General features: G+C 43.8%; 2 protein-coding genes across 2 annotated transcripts; both read left to right on the forward strand.

Annotated features, from left to right (window-relative positions):
* Nucleotides 1–1,357: 1,357 nt before the first annotated feature.
* LOC147121045 (uncharacterized) lies at nucleotides 1,358–3,408 on the forward strand. Its single transcript, XM_085980374.1, has one exon. It carries the CDS (start codon nucleotides 1,363–1,365, stop codon nucleotides 3,406–3,408), a length of 2,046 nt encoding a protein of 681 aa, XP_085836500.1. The 5' UTR covers nucleotides 1,358–1,362.
* A 12,358-nt stretch (nucleotides 3,409–15,766) lies between these two features.
* LOC147121046 (uncharacterized) lies at nucleotides 15,767–19,201 on the forward strand. The gene has a single exon (XM_085980373.1). The coding sequence runs from the start codon at nucleotides 16,607–16,609 to the stop codon at nucleotides 19,193–19,195; it is 2,589 nt and encodes an 862-aa protein (XP_085836499.1). The 5' UTR covers nucleotides 15,767–16,606; the 3' UTR covers nucleotides 19,196–19,201.
* The last annotated feature ends 3,466 nt before the right edge of the window (nucleotides 19,202–22,667 follow it).

Below are 22,667 nucleotides of genomic sequence, written 5' to 3' on the forward strand. Positions count from 1 at the left end.
CGGAGGGTTGTATGGCTGGAGGAGGTTATAGAGATAGGGAAGGGCGATGCCAATGAGAGATTTGAAAACAAAGATGAGAATTTTAATATTGAGGTGTTGCCAGTGAGCACAGTGGTGATGGGTCAATGGGACTTGGTGTGAGGTGGATACAGGCAGCAGAGATAGCATATTTACAGTTAGCATAATGATGAAATTCCATATATTAGATGGAAACTTTGTTTAAGAATGGATTGCTGTTATAGCCCAGAAAAAATAGCTGATTACATAGAAATTACAATACGGAGATAAACTGTTTGGCCCAACCAGTCTGTGTTGGTGTTTATCCTCCATATGAGCAGTAGTCCTAATCCCAGGTGCCGTCCTATTTCCATATCCCTTTATTCCATTTTCCTTCACCCACATATATAATCTATTCTTAAATGCTAACATGGCAGTTGATTTTAACTCGGAGTGGGTTTCAGGCGTGCGGGAGATGGAGTGAGTGTCAGGTGGGCAGGTTTCAGGCCTGGAGTATTTTACTTTCCAGGCCGCATTTAAATGCCGCTGATCCACTTCCCACCTGGAACAAATGGAAGAAGGTGCTGAGTGGTACCAGCAGGGGAAGACCAAAGGGCCTGGGAAGGGGTTTTGGGAGGGTCTCATGGGAAGGAAAGGGGAGAGTTCAGGGTAGTGAAGATCGTGACTTTCTTTGTGGGGCCTGGAGGAACACCAGCATCTTGGGCACCACTGGAAGATTGCGCCACTTTCTCATAGGACAAAGAATGTGAGGCGGGAGTACTGGTTATGCCCCCTCCCACTTCATTAACATTTCAACACTCGGCCTGTTGCTATTTCAAGCACAGGCCCTGCTCCGCCCATTTAGCGGAATGGGTCTCCATTCCTGTTTTCTCTTTCTTTAGCACCTGGGAAATGAGCATTCCCTGGGCACTACAGAGAGGAATATTGGGTCCTCTAAGTCAGCACTTCTGCATATATTGGGAACGGGCAAGGAATGTAATGATTAGATGTTTTGACTCTTTAACCTGATTTTAATATGCCTTTAAAATAATACATTTAAAATCAGCACAACACAGATTGGCTTTGGTTTTCTGAATTTGTCCAATATATGTGATTGTCTGCTATAAGCACATCCATTATAAATGGAGCTAAATGTAATTCTATCTGGAGAGTGACATTAAGTAATTGGATGCTTAACTGTTGTTGCTTAAATATAAACTCTTTTGTATGGTTATAGATTTCTGTATGGCAATATTGTATTGCTATATGTTACACAGTAAAAGATAAAAACAAATTTGTTTTAATATATTGTATTATTTTTCAGCTGATGTGAATAACTGTGGCAACACTGATCTTGTGTGCCATATGCACGCAGAGTGCCAGAATACTTTTGATGGGAGCTACTACTGCGTGTGCAAAACAGGTTACCTTGGAAATGGAACACAGTGCACTGATATTGATGAGTGTGCAGCAAATGTACATGATTGTCATGCAAAGGCAGCTTGTGTGAATTATCCAGGTGCTTACAACTGCCTGTGCAAACCTGGGTACACAGGAGATGGAATTGACTGTAATGATGTAGATGAATGTTTTACAAACAATGGTGGTTGTCACAATAGTGCCACTTGCTTCAACACAGCTGGACGTTGGAATTGTCATTGCAATGTGGGGTTCTCTGGCAATGGGTTCACTTGCAATGATGTCGATGAGTGTACACAGCCTGGCATCTGTCACTGGAATGCAACATGCACCAACACTCATGGCTCGCACATATGCACTTGCAATCCAGGATATAAAGGAAATGGCATATACTTGTGTTTGGACATAGATGAATGCATGCAGAGACCAGGAATCTGTTCATCAGCACAAGGATGGAAAGGATGCAAGAATCTACCAGGCTCATACCAGTGTACATGTTCCACGGGTTTTTATGCACGTGATAACAAATGTACTGACATTGATGAGTGCGCTCATCAGTTCTGTAGTCCATTTTCTAACTGCACCAACCAACCAGGTTCTTACAGCTGCAGATGTAAGACAGGATTTACGGGAAATGGATTGACTTGTGTAGACATCAATGAGTGTGCCGGCACAAACGATTGCCATCCTCAAGCAAACTGTCAGAACTTTTTGGGCAGCTACATTTGTAACTGTAAATCAGGCTTCACAGGAGATGGGACTACTTGTTCTGATATTGATGAGTGCAATGGGATTGCAAACTGCCCTGCTGTGTCTTCCTGCATTAATACAGAAGGTTCTTATGATTGCGATTGTGGCAATGGTTTCATCATGAATGGCAGCAAGTGTGTTGATGTTGATGAATGCTCTACTGGTGTCTGTGACAGTCATGCCATCTGCACCAATCTCCAAGGATCCTTTTCTTGCAGTTGCAATAGGGGTTATAACGGAAATGGTACTGTGTGCAAGGATATTGATGAATGCCTCATAAACAATGGAGGGTGTCACTCAAACGGCATTTGTACAAACCAAGTTGGGACCTACACATGCACTTGTAAAATAGGTTTTAATGGTGATGGAAACTTACAATGTGAAGATATTGATGAATGCAAGGTTAACAATGGTGGCTGTTTGAACAATGCAACATGTACAAACACACTGGGATCTTTCTTTTGTGTATGTCCTGATGGATTCAAACTTGTAAACAGCACCATTTGTATAGACATTGACGAATGCAAGATAATTAGTGCACTCTGTCAGTCAAATGAGCAGTGTTTCAACACTTTAGGATCTTATCGTTGTCAATGCAAATCTGGGTTTTCAAAGGCAAATGGCATCAGTTGTAATGACATTGATGAATGCCTCAACAATCCATGTGATCAGAATGCTACGTGTTCTAATACTTTTGGCTCATTCATCTGTGAGTGCAGTTTGGGGTTTGAAGGAAATGGCTTCATTTGCAAAGACACGGATGAATGCAACTCCTCTAGCATCTGCCATGCAAATACTTTGTGCATTAATACTGCAGGAAGTTACATCTGTCACTGTCAAGAAGGCTTCAGAGAGGATGATCAGCACTGTGAAGATATAAATGAATGTAGCCTAAACAATACGTGTCCCTCAGGCACCATTTGCATCAATTCATTGGGATCATATGTTTGCTCCTGTACCAATGGTACTCTTGTAGTCAATGACAGTTGTGTGACACCGAGTAATAGTTGTGCACCACCTTGCCATGATCGGGCACTGTGCCATCGTGCTGGCAACATCTATCAATGCGTGTGTGATGTTGGATTTCAGGCCAGTAATTCAAACTGTGTTGATGTAGATGAATGTAGGGAGGAAGATATTTGCCCAGACAATTCCACAGCTTGTGTAAACATACCTGGCTCATATAACTGTGTCTGCAAAATTGGCTTCATTAAGAATGGATCTTCATGCACAGGTATATAGTTATTATTTATTGCTCTTTTTTTGCTTTTTGTCATTTCTTAGGATGGGATCTGCCTTAAAAAAAAACTACAATCCCCAACACTTACACCGTGCCCCCTTATCCCGGGCAGCTGCCTATATCGGGCAAATAGCACTGAACATTTGACATTACCATTGGCGTCAATTACAATGGCCCTGCTTAAACCGTATTCAGCAAGCCAGCTATTTCGGGCAGTTCAAGCAGCAGTTCGGGGGTCATCTTCCATCTGTCTCCATCCACTGCTGTTTGACCTGCAGCACTGTTTTAATGTACATTGGTAAAAAAGGAATCTCGTTGAGTATCTTCTTTAGAGAACTCGAGACTTTCAGACCAACTGTACTCAGCAGATATATTTCCTTCTTTGAATCACCCCCTTATTAAATGTTAATTTCTGAGACATTCACAAACAGTTCAGGAACTTTGAAATTGACCAGCAGCTTTCAAATCAAAGTTGCTTACACGCGTCCTGATATTCTCTGCTGGCCCACAGAGCTTGGCAATATTCCTTACACTCTTATTAAATGTCGTGGCACCGGCATTACAGGTATTTTGGGAGCTCACCTGCCATAAAGTCTGTCAAATGTTATACCATCTCTAGCTAACAGAAATAATTATGAATCACCCTTGTGCAAGTCCTTCGTGCCTGTCATATGCTCGTTTACCTATCCTAGTTCTCCTATGAAGTGTTTCACCAGTGACTACAGCTTATAAGGCTACTGAGCTTCTATTGATACCACATGGCCATGGTGGGTGACCTCAAGCAGCTCTGGGGCTTGAGGGCCCGGCTGCAGCATCTTGGCGTGGGCCAGAGCAGTCTAGCTCAGCTGGCTGAGTGGCACCAACAAGGGTACAGGCGGAGTGGGTGGTAGGGGAGCAGGCATGCTTTTGTCCTGAGAGAGGACAGCGGGTACTGCTCCCATGGAGCCAAGGACACTCTCTTGGGACTGCACCTCAACACTTCTCTGGCTATGTGTGAGAACTGAGTGCAGGAGTGACATGATGTTCTGGAAGCCCCTGTCAACACTGGCTCCCAGAGCCAAGGAAGCAGCCGTCTGAGTTTCCATGGCAACTGTGAGAGCTGTTAGGAGAGGCTCCACGATGGTGGGTGCCACTGTTGTGTTGATGGAGCTGACCACTCAGCCCATGTTGGATAGAATGGTCCCCATCCTCTGCGCGAAGCACGGAAACAAGTTGGAGCAGGACTCCTCCATGCTCTGCGATTCTGTGCTCAAGCTCATTGGCAGGCTGCCCAGGGCACCTAGCATTTCCTAGTATATGCCCATGAGCCTTCTTTTGTAGGCTAGGCCTTCAAAATCAGCATCTGAGTCCTCTGCAGCAGAGTTAGTATGCGATCTTGCCCTCTGGTGGGCTGGCGCCTGTGGCGTCCTATTCCCCTGCTCTAGCTCCTGCACATTTTTGATGGGTGCTTCATCATGTGAAAACCTCTCCTCTAGCCTAGCCTCTAAAGTATGCGAAGTGCCAGTATCTGAGCTGGTGCTTGTGAGGGTGAAATCTAGTGACACTGCATTATCAGGAGGACTGGCTTCTTCTTGCTCAATGTCATAGGTATGGCCACGTCTTCAGCACCTGAAATAAAAGAAAGGGACCAGGGTTAGCCTTTAGTGTGAAGGGAGAGCAGAGAGAGAGCGAGCGGCTGCTGAAAGCATCTGCAGTTTGTCATGTAGCATGTGTAGGGTGAGATAGAAGTAATATGGGAAATAGAAGATAAGGTGTGAAGAAACCCTACGCGATATCTCTTCCAGAGTTGCCAGTCGCCACGATCATGACTCTGCCACTGCCCATGATGGCCAGCATGCTTTCTTCGAAAGGTGAAGGGGCTTGAAGTAGAGCTTAGCCTCCTCCACTGGCAACCCGTTGTCCATTTTTGGGCGTGATCGAATGTCTAGGCCACTCTCCCTGTCCAGTTTAAAAGCGGTTGAGAAGCGCCCAATTACGACGTGGCCAGTTGAATCCGTGTTGACAGTCTTTAGGGTCAGAGATGATATGGTAATTTATAGGAACATCTGGTGTCCAATCTTCACGCCAGTGAGTTGGTAAGGAAAAGTCAAAGGAATCAGGAAAGGTTGACCATATTGGGTTGTCTCAAAGAGATGCTGTCGGTGGATAGAACAAATCAGAGTGAATTGGCAACATGATTTTGTCACAAAATCTATTCATCAATTTTGTTACTGCACCTGAATAACAAAGATGTGGAGGAGCTCTGTTGCAGAGGACTGGTAACCATGGAAGGGTAGTTGGGCACAACATGCCTGACACAAGACGCATAGCAGCATGCAATTGAGTATTCACCAGCTTAGTGTGTGGTGAGCGAGTCCAAACGGGTGGGCGATATTCCGCAACTGAAGTGTAAAGTGTAGATAAACATAAAATAGAGGCAGTTGCTCCCCAGATAGAGCCGGCAAGTTTGGCGATTAGGTTATTTTGGGTTTAACCCATCCCACCATGGTGTAACTTCTGCACACTGTCATGCCCATACCCTCCTTCTAAGCAGCCGTGCATTCTCCTGGCAGAGGAAGAAAGATTTAGGCCAAGTTAGGAAAAGAAGTGGCAAAGAAACGCCCATTGGGAATCCTGTACCTGGTCCTCAGAACTGCTCACTGTGGGTCCAGGCAGAAATGGTCTCAATTCCACAGGCAAATTGGAGACGTCAAATGCTATCTGGATGAAAAGCCAAATGAAAAGCAGCTCCAAAAGCACTTTCCCAGTAATCTGTAGTCAAATTCCTGCATACGTCAGGCTCAGAAGCTTCTGATTTCTGTCAGTCTCAGCTGTTCCTGGATACATGTATGCCTTATTTATCCCATTCTAAGTTACCCCAGTGCATTGCAAATGTAGATTAAAGGATTCCAGTACCCCAACATCACTGGCCTTTATTTAAACAAATGTAAATGAGCTCTATGGGGGCTCAGCCGGCGGTTCGTAGGGAATCCCAAACAAGCATTGGGAACTCAGGCACATAGATTTTGGAGCGGAAAATGAATAAAAATGGCCACCACCCTGATTTGCAGGCCTTAAAATCAGGTTGCACCAATTCTGCGCCACTGAAATGGCAAAAACGGTGAGTAAATTCAGTGTTTTTGGTGGCGTATTTGTGGATACTGGTACAAAGTGTTGCATAATATCATTGTGAATTTATTCTTTTGATAACTTTCTAACTTTCTTTGGACCAACAGATATTGATGAATGCTCCACAGCCGGACAGAAGTGTCACCAATTCGCCCATTGCATCAACAATGTAGGCAGTTATCAGTGCGACTGTTTGAATGGTTTTAATGGTGATGGGAAAAATTGCTCTGGTAAGTTTGCTTCAGTCACAAAGTCATTATGTCAAAAGATTCCTGCAGATGCCAGATTCTGATAATATAAGCAACGTCGGTCTTGGCAGCTTTCAGGTGAACATGGTTATGGTTTTACATTGGCTGTTAGTAACTATTCTAAGAGTGACATTGTGCATTATTGGATTGTGAATTAATTGTGTGGTTTATGTTTTTCCATCACCTTGTTTTGCATTGCACTGTTATTATGTTGAGCCGTTTCTGCCCTTTGATATCTCCACATGTGGTTAATGGCTGGCTGCATGTGCCAGCCCTAGTGTTGTGGTTCAGAATGCTGCATCAAATCACTGCAGAAGCAGTAGAAATGCTGCATTTGGTTAACCAGGTCCACTCACTCAGCTCAGAATGTTGAAAACATTCATTTTGACTTTTTGTTGATTCTTCCACTTGCCACTTGTCTTCGCTAGTGGTATGATTAACTACCATTTTAGTATTAACTATAGTTTATTCATGCACTTTAAAAATAGCAAAATGAATATAAAGAGGCCTTGGGATCTAATAGCAAGCAGTACCATGCTATAATTATTTGTAATATTAGATGCACCTTGTACCAAAACAGTAACTGGTATATGCATAGCTTATTGTTGGGTATCCAACAATCTGTATAATGTCTTAGAAGTATACATATAAACAGTTTTTTAAATTAAAATTATTAGAGATTCAGTTGTATAGACATTGAAGAGTGCCAGGACCAAAAAATGTGCTGTTGTGAGAAGGGATTACTAGGTTGTGAACAGATATGCACAGATGTTGACAAATGCCAACATAGTGTAGGAATATTACTAATCCTCTGCTCCAATAGTATTCGCAAGTATACATAGTAGTATAGGGTGCTGCAGTGATTATAGACATTTGCAATGTAGCATAGGATGATCTCTCAAACTCACATGCAAATTGGACAGGACATTTCATGGATTTCTCACACAGACACACACGGATAGGTTGGGACATAAGAACATAAGAAATAAGAGCAGGAGTAGGCCATTTGGCCCTTCGAGCCTGCTCTGCCATTCAATAAGATCATGGCTGATCTTCTACCTCATCTCCACTTTCCTGAACTATCCCCATATCCCTTGATTCCCTTAATATTCAAACATCTATCGATCTCTGCCTTGAATATACTCAACGACTGAGCCTCCACAACCCTCTGGGGTAGAGAATTCCAAAGATTCACCACCCTCTGAGTGAAGAAATTTCTCCTCATCTCAGTCCTAAATGGCCGACCCCTTATTCTGAGACTGTGACCCCTGGTTCTAGACTCCCCAATGAGGGGAAACATCCTCCCTGCATCTACCCTGTCAAGCCCTGTAAGAATTTTGTATGTTTCAATGAGATCACCTCTCATTCTTCTAAACTCTAGAGAATATAGGCCTAGTCTACTCAATCTCTCCTCAAAGGGCAAACCCCTATCGCAGGAATCAGTCTGGTGAACCTTCGTTGTACTCCCTCTATGGCAAGTATATCCATCTTTAGGTAGGGAAGGGTAATGATTATGGATATTCACAGTATGATAGGACATTGCAGTGACTACAGATACACAATGGTCATCATAGGTCTTCACATCAATCTCACATACATACACACAGGCACATACACACAGGCACATACACACACACGCATGCACACACACACACGCACATTTACAAAACCTGACACATATACACATGATTGGATAGAACACCATATCATTGGCCGGCCTCCCATCTTCCACCTTCCATAAACTTAAGCTCATCCAAAACTCTGCTTCCCATATCCTAACTCACACCAAGTCCTGTTCACCCATGATCCCTGTGCTTTCTGACCTACATTAGATCCTGGTTAAGCAATGCCTCACTTTTAAAAATTCTCATCCTTGTTTTCAAATCCCTCTGACGTAATAAAACTCACTACGCACTTGGTTTGAGTATAAAGCAAGGCTTTAATCAACTTGTCTCAGAACATGGAGGTCTAGTTGTACTTCACTAGTTCCTGTCTTACAAAATGTCCCTGGGCAAGCTGGGCCCACGCCCGCGTATTTATACTCCTTGGACGGCGCCACCAGCTGGCCGTCCAGTGTTATTTCATGAGTAGTTTCTTTATAATGATGAGATTTATAACACCCTCCATGGTCTTGCTCTTCCCTATCTCTGTAACCTCCTCGAGCCCTACAAGCCTTTGAGATCTCTGCGCTCCTCCAATTCTGGCCTCATGTGCATCCCCTATTTTAGTCGCTCCACCATTGGCGGCTGTGCCTTTAGCTGCCTAGGCCCTAAGCTCTGGAATTCCCTCCCTAATCCTCTCTGCCTCTCTACCTCTTTTTCCTCCTTTAAGACACTCCTTAAAACCTACCTCTTAGACCAAGTTTTTGGTCATTTGTCCTGATATCTCCTTATGTGGCTCGGTGTCAAAGTTTGTTCGATAACGCACTTGTGAAGCGCCTTGGGACGTTTTACTTCGTTAAAGGCGCTATATAAATGCAAGTTGTTGTTGTTTTATATACACACGCGCGCGCACACAATGATAAAACACTTCAACACTTCCTACATACACTGAGGCCTGGATAATCCTCTTCAGGATTTCAGTCTGCTCCTCCAAATCGACCCCAACTCAGTCTTAATATCAATGCACAATGGGCCCCGGGGGATTCCCACTGCCAAGAAGGAGTTCTCCAGTGTGAAGTGGGAAATATTGACATTGCTGCAGTGATGACAATGCTGCAGCACCAGAAGAGCCGGTGAGAGAGCAGACCCCCGAAGACCTCAGAAGATCAGATCAGCTATCCCATTGAAGGGCTTGACCAAAACCGGGGCCTTTAGCAGGTAAGTGTTGGGGGCCAGACTGGAAGGAGAGGAGGCTGCCGAAAGGCTATTTCCCTTTCATGTGGCAGGTGGGCTAGGAGAGACCAGCAGCACTCTGAGTGGGGGGTATAGGTCGGGCAGTGAGGCCTGCATTTTCCTTTATCTCTGCCACAATCCTACTGAATTCTGGGCAGGCTCACAGAGGAGAATTCCAGCCAAAATATCATAGCACACTACATCACCTCACACATACATACAGAATATCACAGCACACTACATCACCTCACATATACATACAGAATACCATAGCACATTGCATCACCTCACACATACATACAGAATACCATAGCACATTGCATCACCTCACACATACATACAGAATATCATAGCACACTACATCACCTCACACATACATACAGAATATCACAGCACACTACATCACCTCACACATACATACAGAATATCACAGCACACTACATCACCTCACATATACATACAGAATATCACAGCACACTACATCACCTCACACATACATACAGAATATCACAGCACACTACATCACCTCACACATACATACAGAATATCACAGCACACTACATCACCTCACATATACATACAGAATATCACAGCACACTACATCACCTCACACATACATACAGAATATCACAGCACACTACATCACCTCACATATACATACAGAATATCACAGCACACTACATCACCTCACATATACATACAGAATACCATAGCACATTGCATCACCTCACACATACATACAGAATATCATAGCACACTACATCACCTCACACATACATACAGAATATCATAGCACATTGCATCACCTCACACATACATACAGAATATCATAGCACACTACATCACCTCACACATACATACAGAATATCATAGCACATTGCATCACCTCACATATACATACAGAATACCATAGCACATTGCATCACCTCACACATACATACAGAATATCATAGCACACTACATCACCTCACATATACATACAGAATATCATAGCACACTACATCACCTCACACATACATACAGAATATCATAGCACATTGCATCACCTCACATATGCACACAGAATACCAAAAAATACTCCTCAAAATACAATGGGATTGTGGCGTAGAATGAAGCAAATTCGGGTGGTGAGGCCTCACTGTCGCTACTTCAATTTCCCTCCTCTGGTCCTTATCAGGACCACCTCTTCCCTGCGTGCCACTGGCAAATGTCGTGTGGATGGAGCCTGTTCCCTGGCCCTTTTCCTCCCGGCTGCCCTAATAACCACTGCTTCCCAGGACCGCCACGTGGAAGGTGACGGTAGTTCCAGTGTAGTGGCCCCAAGGTCAAGGAATGAAGGGAGAGGGCCTAGCAGAGGCCTCCTCTCCCTCCATATATACCTCCACTCACGTACCTTCAAGCTTTCGGTCACCTTTCCTAATATCTCCTTATGTGGCTCGGTGTCAAATTTTGCCTGATAATGCTCCTGTGAAGTGCCTTGGGACGTTTTACTACACATACACACACACATAAGAATGGGCCCTACGTTATCTTTCTTTGGGGGGAATTTTTCGGGGGGGACAGCGGGCGCGATCGGTGGCGGGTCGGGTGGGAAATGTTATTTTTGATAGCGGGTCAGAAACCCGCTGTCAACCTGCCACCACGGCACCTTCCCAAATGTCGGGTCTGTCAACACTGAACAGACCCCACACGCAGCAGCGGGGGAGGCAATTCAAGTCATTATGACCTTGTTAACAGCCCCTTAAAAAGTATTTTGAGCTCAACCTACCATTTTACGAAGTCGCCCATGGGGGTCCATGCTGCTCGGGGATCACGTCAGGTAAGGAGGTTGGGAGTTGTATTACCATGGGATCATCTCATTACTTGACAGCTGCAAATGTGCTATACAAGCTCCCATCTCAGATTGGTTCACTTTCCAAGCTCAAAAGCTGTTGCTTACTGCATTTGGAAGACAGATTGAGCTTTATGCAGGCTGCAAGTGTTTGAAGTAAACTCTGTATCCAGTGCCACCTCATTGGAACAACCTCTCTCACCATTGACAGATCCCTTCTGTCATTTCAAGTTCACCTGCCATCTATTACATCAGCATCGGTGCCATTGAAACTATCTTACCTTGGTCCTCAGAATCCCACCACGATCAGCCCTAACACCAGCAGCACCAACAACAACACCAACTTTCTCCGCAATCAATTGATGCTGCACAGGACAAAGGGCATCAGCACCCGACCACAATACTGCCCAGGAGGCCAGGGATGGCCTCACCATGGCCAGATTTACTTCACTTGACACTGTACACTCTGCCTGCCACATAATGCGCTAGGTTGGCACCACCCCACACCAACACTATAAAGTATCCCAACAATGCCCAAGCCATTCCTTTCACACTCATGACCATTGCTGGGGGTGCCATTATGTCTCACCATTCACTGCAATTCACTAAGCCACTTCCAAAGGTGCACACAAATCTGTCCAAGAACACAAAGCGTTGAAAATAAAAGCTTCACTGTTTGACACCACATTAACAGAAACTTTACATGAACATTGGATAAAGCACCCAAGTGTCTATCCTTTTGTGTTGTTAGTTGGTATGATTGCATCAGGATGAGGGTGAGTGTGAGGGGTGGCTAGAGAGATGGGGAAGTGATAATGTAGATAGAGAGGGATGGGTGGAGGTGCAAGGTAAGTTGGTGTGCCTAAGGATGTGCAGGAGTAGGGTAGGGAAGGCAGAGTCATGGGGATGTGATTGGCACAGCAGGATGAAGTTGAGTGTGGCTTTACAGTAACGTTTCGTGATCTACTGAGATCATTGAAAGGTTTGCACCACTGCAGCCTGGTCCTCCTGACAACATCCCTGCTTGTGCCCTCCTGTCTGCGTTGATGTCCTGGGGAGGCCTCTTCTGCCCATTGGAAGGGAAGAGAACCTCCCTGCGTGCTGTGACTCCCTCCATAAGCATATGCATATGGAGGGAGTCATGGCAGAGCCTGGGTGCAGCTGTGCACCTCTGTGCAGTGCTTGTCAGTGTTTGCAGCACCTCAATGCTGCAGAATACTGACAGCACAACTGTCAAAATCAATTTGCGTATGGTCCCTTTAAGGAAACCAGCTGATGACACGTCATCAAATGACGTCATCAGAACTGCTTCCTTCAATTGGCCTGCAAACGGGCTGGGCGGGCTTAACAAGCCCAATCATCGTAAAATCATTTCACAGAGCGGGCTGGAGCCAGCAGCGGGGTCGGGACCCGCCACTGAAGTCGCCCGCACCGGACCCGCCAAGGTTGGGGAAATCGCGGCCTTTTTCTCACACTTACACACACATACAATAGGACCTGAGAACATCTAACACATACAAAATAAGATAGAACACAACATAATCTTGCACATACATAATGAATTGGGATCCTACATCATGTCACACACATCGGGCTGAATTTTGCCGGCGCTCAGAGGGTGGGTTTGGAGGCGGGTCCGCTGTCAAAATCAAAAAGATTGACAGTGGTCCGGTATCCCACTCGGAACCCGCCTTCTTGTCAGTTTCCCAAGTGCCCGTTGCTGCCTATGCTTTGCAGACACAGCACTAAGCGGTGGGTCATTCAATTGTGCTTATTAGGAGGGTGTTTAAAGTAATTAAATCCCCATTTTCCCAGGATCAAAGCATTTTGTCAAGTTTTCCACGAGGTTCCTGTCGCTCGGGGATCACGCCAGGTAAGTATGTCAGGTTCTGAACAACTCTCCGTTTTTATCAATAAGTGACAGCTGCAAAAATGGTTTAAAACCTGCCATTTTACAGCTGGTCAGTTTCCAATCTCAGAAGCTTCAGCCTTCAGTATTTAGAACCCACTTTTGAGCTTTATGCACTTTTAAAGAGTTTGGAGTAATCTCTCTATCTACTGTCACCTCCTTGGAACAACCTATCTCAACATTGACAGATTACTTCTGTCATCTCAACCTCACCTGCCATCTATTCCATCAGCATCGGTGCCCTTGAAAAAATCTCATCTTGGTCCTCAGAATCCCAAAATGATCAGCCCCAACACCAGCATCACCCGGGCACACCAGCATCACTAACAACCACACCACCCTTCTCCGCAATCAACTGATGCACTGGACACAAGGCATCATCATCCCTACAATGTCCAAGCCATTCCTTTCACCATTGCCGGTGGGGGGGGAACGTTATGTCTCATCATTCACTGCAACTCACTAAGACACTTTCAAAGGTACATACAAATCTGTCCAAGAACGCAAAGTGTTGAAAATAAAGATTTTAATGTTTGACAGCACATTACCAGAAACTTCACATGAACATTGGCTAAACCACCCAAGTGCCTACCCTTGTGTGTTGTTAGTTGGTATGCTTGCAGTAGGATGAGGGTGAGTGTGAGGGGTGGCTAGTGAGATGGGGAAGTGATAATGTAGATAGAGAGGGATGGGTGGAGGTGCAAGGTAAATTGGTGTGAGTAAAGATGTGCAGGAGTAGGGTAGGGAAGGCAGAGTGATGGGGATGTGATGAGTGGCACAGCAGGATGAGGTTGAGTGTGGCTTTGCAGTAACGTTTCGTGATCTACTGAGATCATTGAAGGGTTTGCGCCACTGCAGCCTGGTCCTCCTGATGACATCCTTGCTTGTGCCCTCCTGTGCAATGTGCAACCAGGCTGTGGTGGTGTCCTTTCCATCTACTCTAAACAGGATACTGAAATTACAGTCTAAATCCAGAGTCAGGGGAATTTTGCTCTGCTGAACTGTGTAAAGCCACAGATCTTGTCTGCTGATATTGTGAAGTCTCACTAGTGGCTTCTCGAGTATGCTTCTTAAGGGCAGATGATATTTTCAAGTACATTTTAGTGCATTTTGCATTAGTTGGTTTTGCTGGGTGGATCACTATTTTAGGATTCTTTTCTGTCCAATATTTTCATTCATTACTCTTGGTTGGTGCATCCATTTAAATTGCACCATACAAAATGGCGGGGCTGCGTATTTCTTTGAGGGTTCCTAATGTGTGCATAATTGAAAATACAGGGAGAAGTTTGAGGGGATGGTGGCAACAACTATAGGTGCAACATCTGAGGCATTTTGTTCACACCTGTCACTACCCTGGGACCCACATTTATACATTGTGTTATGTATACCTGAACATGTCGGAAGAGACAATTCTCACAATCTCCGCTTCACAAGACAGGCTGTGACAAAGTTATACCATCTACATCCAGGAAAAGTGTGTCATGCAGTTTGCAGAAGAGCAATAGTTGTGCGCAGTGCTTCAAATGGTACCTGCTTCAAATGGTACCTCCCAGAGTGAGTGGCAGTTCCCAGCTTAGGTTTGTGCCATGATTGATGGGACCCCAAACCATTATTGTGCATACATGCTGGGCACACTTAACTTTACTTTGTGTGTGATACCAGTAAACTTCCTCATTTGCAGCTAGGTACAAAGGACTTTGGTGACTCCATTGATTCGATCAGTGACCTTCCTCCATGCAGCAATTATATGTGATTTTACTGGAGGTGTCCTTCTGCCCCAAATAGGCCACCCTTCTTAGTACGCATCCTGCAGCAGCACCTCCAGTTCTACAGCATCAAAGGGAACATATGTCTCTACTGTGCCATTGTGAATATTTAGTCCAAAACTCGGACCCTAGTGTAAATGCACACTACATCACCAGCCACACATGTTCAATAGGATAGAACATTACATGCAAATTTCCAATCAGTTGTGCCTGATAAAACAACCATAAAGTGGCTACAAATGATTGGAAAAATAGGAGCAAATCTGTTAAACTGGCTTGCGCCAATTAGCACCCCATCCACTTCTGTGATCAAGTTTGTACTGGTGCCAGAAGTGTCTGCCAATTTGCAGTTTTATTAAATTAGGTCCCAATGACTTAGAAATCTATGCAACTTCCTACTGTTTATATCTGTGTAACACAGTCAAAAAAATGGTAAACCAAGGCTGCTAGTTAAGGAAGTGAATTTAGAGAGAGCTATAATAAATTTGTAACAGCATGTTGTGGCTACTTCTGATTGTTTTGTCATTTAGTTAGTCAGAAGGCTTTATGCCAAGTTTTCTGGCACTGCAGTTTTTTGCTATGTTCATGATATTGGAACAGTGGGTTTCCCAATGGTAACCCCCTTCCCCTTTTACTTATATTTTTTGGAGGAAGAAGAGGAAGAGCAATTGAAGGATGCAATGCAGGTCAGGATGCACCAGAGGACTGTGCCCACCTGCTGGTAGCCTGACACCACATCTGTGGTTAGAAGTGCACGTACCTAGCCACATGCAGAACTATGCCATCTGCTACAAGAAATCCTATTATCCAAATAGTCTTTCCAAAAGCTGAACTATGCATTCAAATATTAGCAGATTTTGTAAAGGAAAACAAACGTTATATCCTCATCTGTGGCCACTTACCTTTAAGTGACCAAATACTTTTAAATTTACCCATCGTCCCTTGTATGGGCTGGGAGTTCATACACATTATATACCTGCAAAATGAGTCAGCACATTAACAGTCAAGTGAGTGCTGGTAACGCAGCACCTGGCTAATGCCTGATTGGAGGTCTAATCGTAAAAGTTACCCATACATCATCTCATATATACACAGCGTATCATTGTTTACATACACAAATGCACGTGCGCATGCGCACACACACTAGAATAGGACACCAAGGTGATTACAGATGCACACCATGGGTTAGAGAGCTATATTATTTACAGACTCAAAAAGCAAATAATAGAATAAGTCACAGTAGTAATTACACACGCACTCGCAAATGTAAACTTTGCATTCAAGTTGTTTATGTAATTTATGATTTATTCACACTTGCCTAAATAACAGTCTCTGAAATATTTCCATGGTGTTTGATTACAGAAGATCTTTTTATTTTTAATCAAAAATCTAAAATAATTGTTGTTCACTTTGTGTTCTTTGTACCTCATACTATCCATTTCAATAATAAATTATAGACATTGATGAATGCCAAAGTCACAATGGAGGATGCCATCCCTATGCTATGTGCAACAATACAGCTGGGTCTTTCTACTGCATCTGTCCCCACGGGTTCTCTGGCAATGGAACTGAATGCTGGGATATCGATGAATGTGCCTTTGGCAATATGACCCACTCCTGCAATGATTCTGCCACATGCAAGAATATAGAGGGCTCATTCCAGTGTGAGTGCCACATAGGGTTCTACGGAGACGGATTCAGTTGTGTGGATATTAACGAATGTGAGACACCCTCTATATGTGACAAAAATGCAGATTGTGACAATACCCTTGGGTCTTATTTATGTACCTGTAGACAAGGATTCGTAAATGCTGATGGGCTGTGCTTGGACATTAATGAGTGTCACAACCAGACTGTTTGTCATCAGAATGCAAACTGCATCAATGTTCAAGGTTCGTTCTATTGCAGTTGTAAATCTGGCTTTTCAGGAAATGGAACAGATTGCATAGACATTGATGATTGTGCTCTGAACCATTCAGTTTGCCATGAAAAGGCAACCTGCAACAACACCATCGGGGCCTACCATTGTGCGTGCTGGGCAGGATATGAAGGAAATGGAACTCTGTGTTATGAAATAAATGAATGTGTTAAAAATGACACCATATGCCACATATACAGTACCTGTGTTAACACTGAAGCCTCTCATACATGCCAGTGCAATGAAGGATTTGTAGGAAATGGGTCATACTGTGAAGACATAAATGAATGCATTTTGTCTAATGTATCTTTCCAATGTCATTTTGACTCATATTGCATTAATACGTTGGGCTCATTTGAATGCCATTGTGAGGCTGGTTTTGAAAGCAATGAGACTGACTGTATTGATATTGATGAATGTATGACAAATGCATCTGACTGCCACCTATATGCTACCTGCATCAATTTTTGGGGTTGGTTTGATTGTCAATGCTTGGATGGATTTACTGGAAACGGAACAGAGTGTGTGGACATTAACGAATGCAGTGCAGCTAGCAACATGTGCCACAACAACGCCTCTTGCCTGAATACACAGGGCTCCTATCAGTGTCTGTGTGTTTCTGGTTTTACTGGAGATGGACATAACTGTAGTGATGTTGATGAATGTTCAAACAATACAATTTGTTGGGAACATCGGGTATGCATTAATACAGCCGGCTCTTTTCAGTGTGCCTGTACCAGTGGATTTTCAGAAAGTGGAGCAGTATGTGTCGATATTGACGAATGCTTGGTCAATAGGTTCCTTTGCCACTCAAATGCTCTTTGCATTAACCAACCTGGTTCATTCCTTTGTACCTGTAAAATTGGCTTTGTTGCTGATGAATACAACTGTACAGATATTGAAGCGTGTTCAGGAAATGGAACAGAATGCATGGATATTGACGAGTGTGCTCTGGAGTATTCAATTTGCCATGAAAAGGCAACTTGCACCAACACTATTGGAACTTACCATTGTGAGTGCAGGGAAGGATTTGAAGGAAATGGGACTACATGCTCTGACATTGATGAGTGCGTTCAAAACCAGACCATGTGCCACATATACAGTACCTGTGTTAACACTGAAGCCTCTCATACATGCCAGTGCAATGAAGGATTTGTAGGAAATGGGCTATACTGTGAAGACATAAATGAATGCATTCTGTCTAATGTACCTTTCTCATGTCATTTTGACTCATATTGCATTAATACGTTGGGCTCATTTGAATGCCATTGTGAGGCTGGTTTTGAAAGCAATGAGACTGACTGTATTGATATTGATGAATGTATGACAAATGCATCTGACTGCCACCTATATGCTACCTGCATCAATTTTTGGGGTTGGTTTGATTGTCAATGCTTGGATGGATTTACTGGAAACGGAACAGAGTGTGTGGACATTAACGAATGCAGTGCAGCTAGCAACATGTGCCACAACAACGCCTCTTGCCTGAATACACAGGGCTCCTATCAGTGTCTGTGTGTTTCTGGTTTTACTGGAGATGGACATAACTGTAGTGATGTTGATGAATGTTCAAACAATACAATTTGTCGGGAAAATCAGGTATGCATTAATATGGCTGGCTCTTTTCAGTGTGCCTGTACCAGTGGATTTTCAGATAATGGAGCATTGTGCGTAGATACTGACGAATGCTTGATGGATAACATTCTTTGCCACTCAGATGCTTTTTGTATTAACCAACCTGGCTTGTTCTCCTGCACCTGCAAATCAGGTTTTGTTGGAGATGGATTCAACTGTACAGATATTGATGAGTGTTCGGCTATGAAAAGGGCTTGCCACCGGCTTGCTCACTGTATAAACACTCCAGGCTCCTACCTGTGCTCTTGTGAGAAAGGATTTCTAGGAATTGGACAGATATGCACCGATATCAATGAATGTCAGCTGAGCGATCAAGGATGCCATTTAGAAGCTTCATGTATCAACACCATAGGGAGTTTCTATTGCTTGTGCAACCAAGGATTCACCGGCACTGGCCAAACTTGCACTGCTATTGATGAATGTTCTATGTCTAGTTCATGCCAAGCAAATAGCAAATGCACAAATGTGCAGGGGAGATACAATTGCATTTGCTCATCCAATGATACTTGTGATCCACAAGCAGCAAACGGTGTGTTATAGTCTGAGTGTATTTTGTCAAATAAAATAGTGTTGATTATTAATGTTTAGATGAAGCATTATAAAGATCATGTGGTGTAAGGTTTGTATCCCACAAGCCAACTGACTAAATAGTCTTTGAAAGGCAAACTTGTGAATGAGTTTTGTCAAAGCTATGAATGGGATATAAATATATCATGGGTCTTCATAATTTTTTAGTCATAAAAATGAATTATGAAAGCAAACTGTATGGAGAATGTTAAGCCATTGTGAATTGGAAAAATGTAGATTTTACTGTCATCTAGATGCAGCATGATGTTAATTCATTTATTGTTATGTGACATGGATTGAAAATGTCAGTGTTCTGAATATTCATTCCTTTTCCAATTTTCTCTCATTTCTTGAAAATGTCAACTCATGTTAGAGTATTGTACCATGGGCACAGGCAGCCCTCACCCATGCATTCTTCATGCATAAGCCTAGACAGTTGGCAGGCTGTTCACCCTTGGGGTAACCAACGCCAAGCCAGATCCTATCCTCACATGACGTCCCTATGAGTGCAGTTTTCAACAGCAGTCACTTGACAGCAGTCAGGAGCAGAAATCCTACTTAAGTGTTTTGGGGCTCTGAAAGCACTTGTACCAATCCTGCTGCCACCCCAGCTGACATCTGAGGACAGACCAGAGATCAAGCTTGAGCCTTCCCAGACTGTATGGCTTTTTAACCACAATGATTGGCCAAGCACTAAGCCATCAGGAGAGTTAAATATTTTCATGAAATGAATTTTCAAAAAAATTGAAATTAGTTTCCATTGAATAGGATATAATAGAGATTGAAATTATAACTATAGCAAAATACTGCAGATGCTGGAAATCTGAAATAACAACAGAAAACGCTGGAAATACTCAGCAGGCCAGGCAGCATCTGTGGAGAGAGAAACAGAGTTAACGTTTCAGGTCTGGGACCCTTCATCAGAACTGACGAAGGGTCCCAGACCCGAAACGTTAACTCTGTTTCTCTCTCCACGGATGCTGCCTGGCCTGCTGAGTATTTCCAGCATTTTCTGTTGTTATTTGAAATTATAACTTCTCTGCTCTGTATTCCTTAGTACAAACTGAGATTTCAGGATAGCATCTGATGTTCACACGCATTCTGAACTCCTAATCTATTGCTGGTGTCACATCAACAATAATAGTGTTTTTTTGGTACTTTTATGTTCTTTGTAATACTTTGTTATCCCATGGCATGTATAACACTGGCTGTCTAATGGAACGGGGATGTTCTCTGGTGCTCTGGAGATGCATGACCACTGGTTTGCATTATGGGATCAGCTTCACACTTTGGGAAAACGTGAAGTTAGGATAGCACGAAAGCTCAGCCTTAACATCCACATTCTATTAAGTACAAGGCACTGGATTAGTTCAAGTAATCTAGCAGCAGTTCAAGAGACATAAGCTATGAGCGTGAAGTTTAAGTAGTTTATGTTCGGTATCTAAGCCTTGAGTTTGGATTACTGTCAAAAGTATTTATCTGATATTATTTGTAACATAGGGGAAAAAGTTGGTATTCGCCAGCAAAGTTGCTGGTGTTACCGGCAACTGCAGTTAACAGCCCTTTCTGCCTTTTAAAAAAAATTTAACATTTAACACAAGTTCCAAATTTGAATATTCAGCTGTTAAAGCTGAATTACCTTCCTAACCTCAACAAATGGGAAAACTGCCAGGGAAGGGGCACCCAGGGTCTCACATGCAGCACTCCAGCTTTGTGCAGGGGGTCAACACTGCAAGAGTGGCTCTCTACCCACAGGGGCCAGGAGGCCCTCCAGAAAGCACGATGTGGGAGTACATCACTAAGGCCATCACTGCCAGCCCCCACCACCTGGCTCCAGTGCCCAAAGAAGCTTCATGAGCTCAGACCAGTGGTCAAGGTCAGTGAATGCATCTTTAAAAGCCGTCTCCTACCAACTGCGCCACTAGCCTCACACACTGCTCAATGCACAACCCCCAATTACTCACCTACCAACAATCTGCACAACATTCTTGGCAGGGGCATGCTTGAGCCTTTGGCCAGCGGCAGGGCTGAAAGGATACAAGATGCTGGTATCCTTGTATGTTATCCTCCTTCTGGCATGCATCTCTTGCTTTCATGCCCTCCCGTCAGCACAACTCCACCCTTGTGCGTTCCTCATTTCACACACCCAAAAAATATAGCCTGCTCAGCCAGTGGGTCAACAAGAAGAGGCAGCCTGCCCAGCCAGTGGGACTGCAGGCAGATGACTCCATCCCGGGTATCCCAGACACAGAGGGGCTGTCTGTGATGCATCCTTCCGTCTGATTCCTCCTCTTCGGCTTCCTCTTCTGCGTCTTCCTCCTCTGCAAGCGAATGCTGTAAATGTGAAATGACAGCATAAAATGCTGGAAATACTCAGTTGGTCAGGCAGCATGCCGACCTGAGACGTGAACTCTGTTTTTCTCTCCATGGATGTTGTGTGACCTGCTAAGTATTCACAGCACGTTCTGTCTTCTCAAAGGCCTTCATTTACCATCCAAGCCCTTGCAAGCGTCCAGCAGCACTCCCTACACACTTAAAAAACTTTTCACATTTATTGCAGCAAGCCACCACTTCAATAAAATAAAAAAAACAGTCCAAACCCTTAAATTCAAACTTACCTGAATGATGTGTATGTCCCTTTAAGAGCTGCAGACATCGCCACTGTCAGCTTGCTTGTACGCCAGGTTAACCTGGCGTGCTTAGGACCCAACACTAGGGTCGAAGTTCGCGTTGGTGACGTTAAGTCGGCGTTGCACACTGATTGATGTCACCACGCCGCCATTTTTTTTCTAGGGCGCTGCCAGTTAGCGGCAGCGCAAAAGGGGAAAGCAATATGGCGGCCGCTGTGGGACCTGCCACCAGCTGGTGAAAGTGCAGCGGCCGCCATTTTATCGCCATTTGATGGCACTATGGAGTGTAGGTAAGGAGATGAATTTCTAGCCCATACAGAAGTAGTGAATTTTTTAAAATATGATTTTGATTTCTGTTTTTTAATGACAGGAGATTGTTTTGTTGACATTGTAAGTGTGTTTTAATTTGAAGTTAAAGTTAAATCTAATTTCTACTTGTTAGAGGAGTATATTTAACTGATTTCAGCTAATATTCTATTAGCTGTCGTAACTTATGGCACGTGGTAAATTAAGTAGCAGTGGATTGGAACCGTAATCATCAATGGCTCAATAATGTATCCAATTTTTAAAATTCATTCTTGGGATGTGGCAATCATTTATTGCCCATCCCTAGTTTCCCTGAGAAGGCGAGCCTTCTTTTTGAGTGTAATGGTTTGCTACAACTAAGTGGTTTGCTAGGCACTTCAAAGGGCAGTTAAGACTCAACCACGCTGGTGTGGAACTGGAGTCACATTTCTGTCAGATCAGGTAAGGACAGCAAGTTTCCTTCCCTAAAGGACATTAGGGAGCTAATTGAGTTTTTAACGACAATTCGA

The sequence above is a fragment of the Somniosus microcephalus genome, chromosome 3 (assembly GCF_052327205.1).
Source record: "Somniosus microcephalus isolate GS21.2 chromosome 3, FLI_Smic_1.0, whole genome shotgun sequence".
Lineage (NCBI taxonomy): Eukaryota > Metazoa > Chordata > Chondrichthyes > Squaliformes > Somniosidae > Somniosus > Somniosus microcephalus.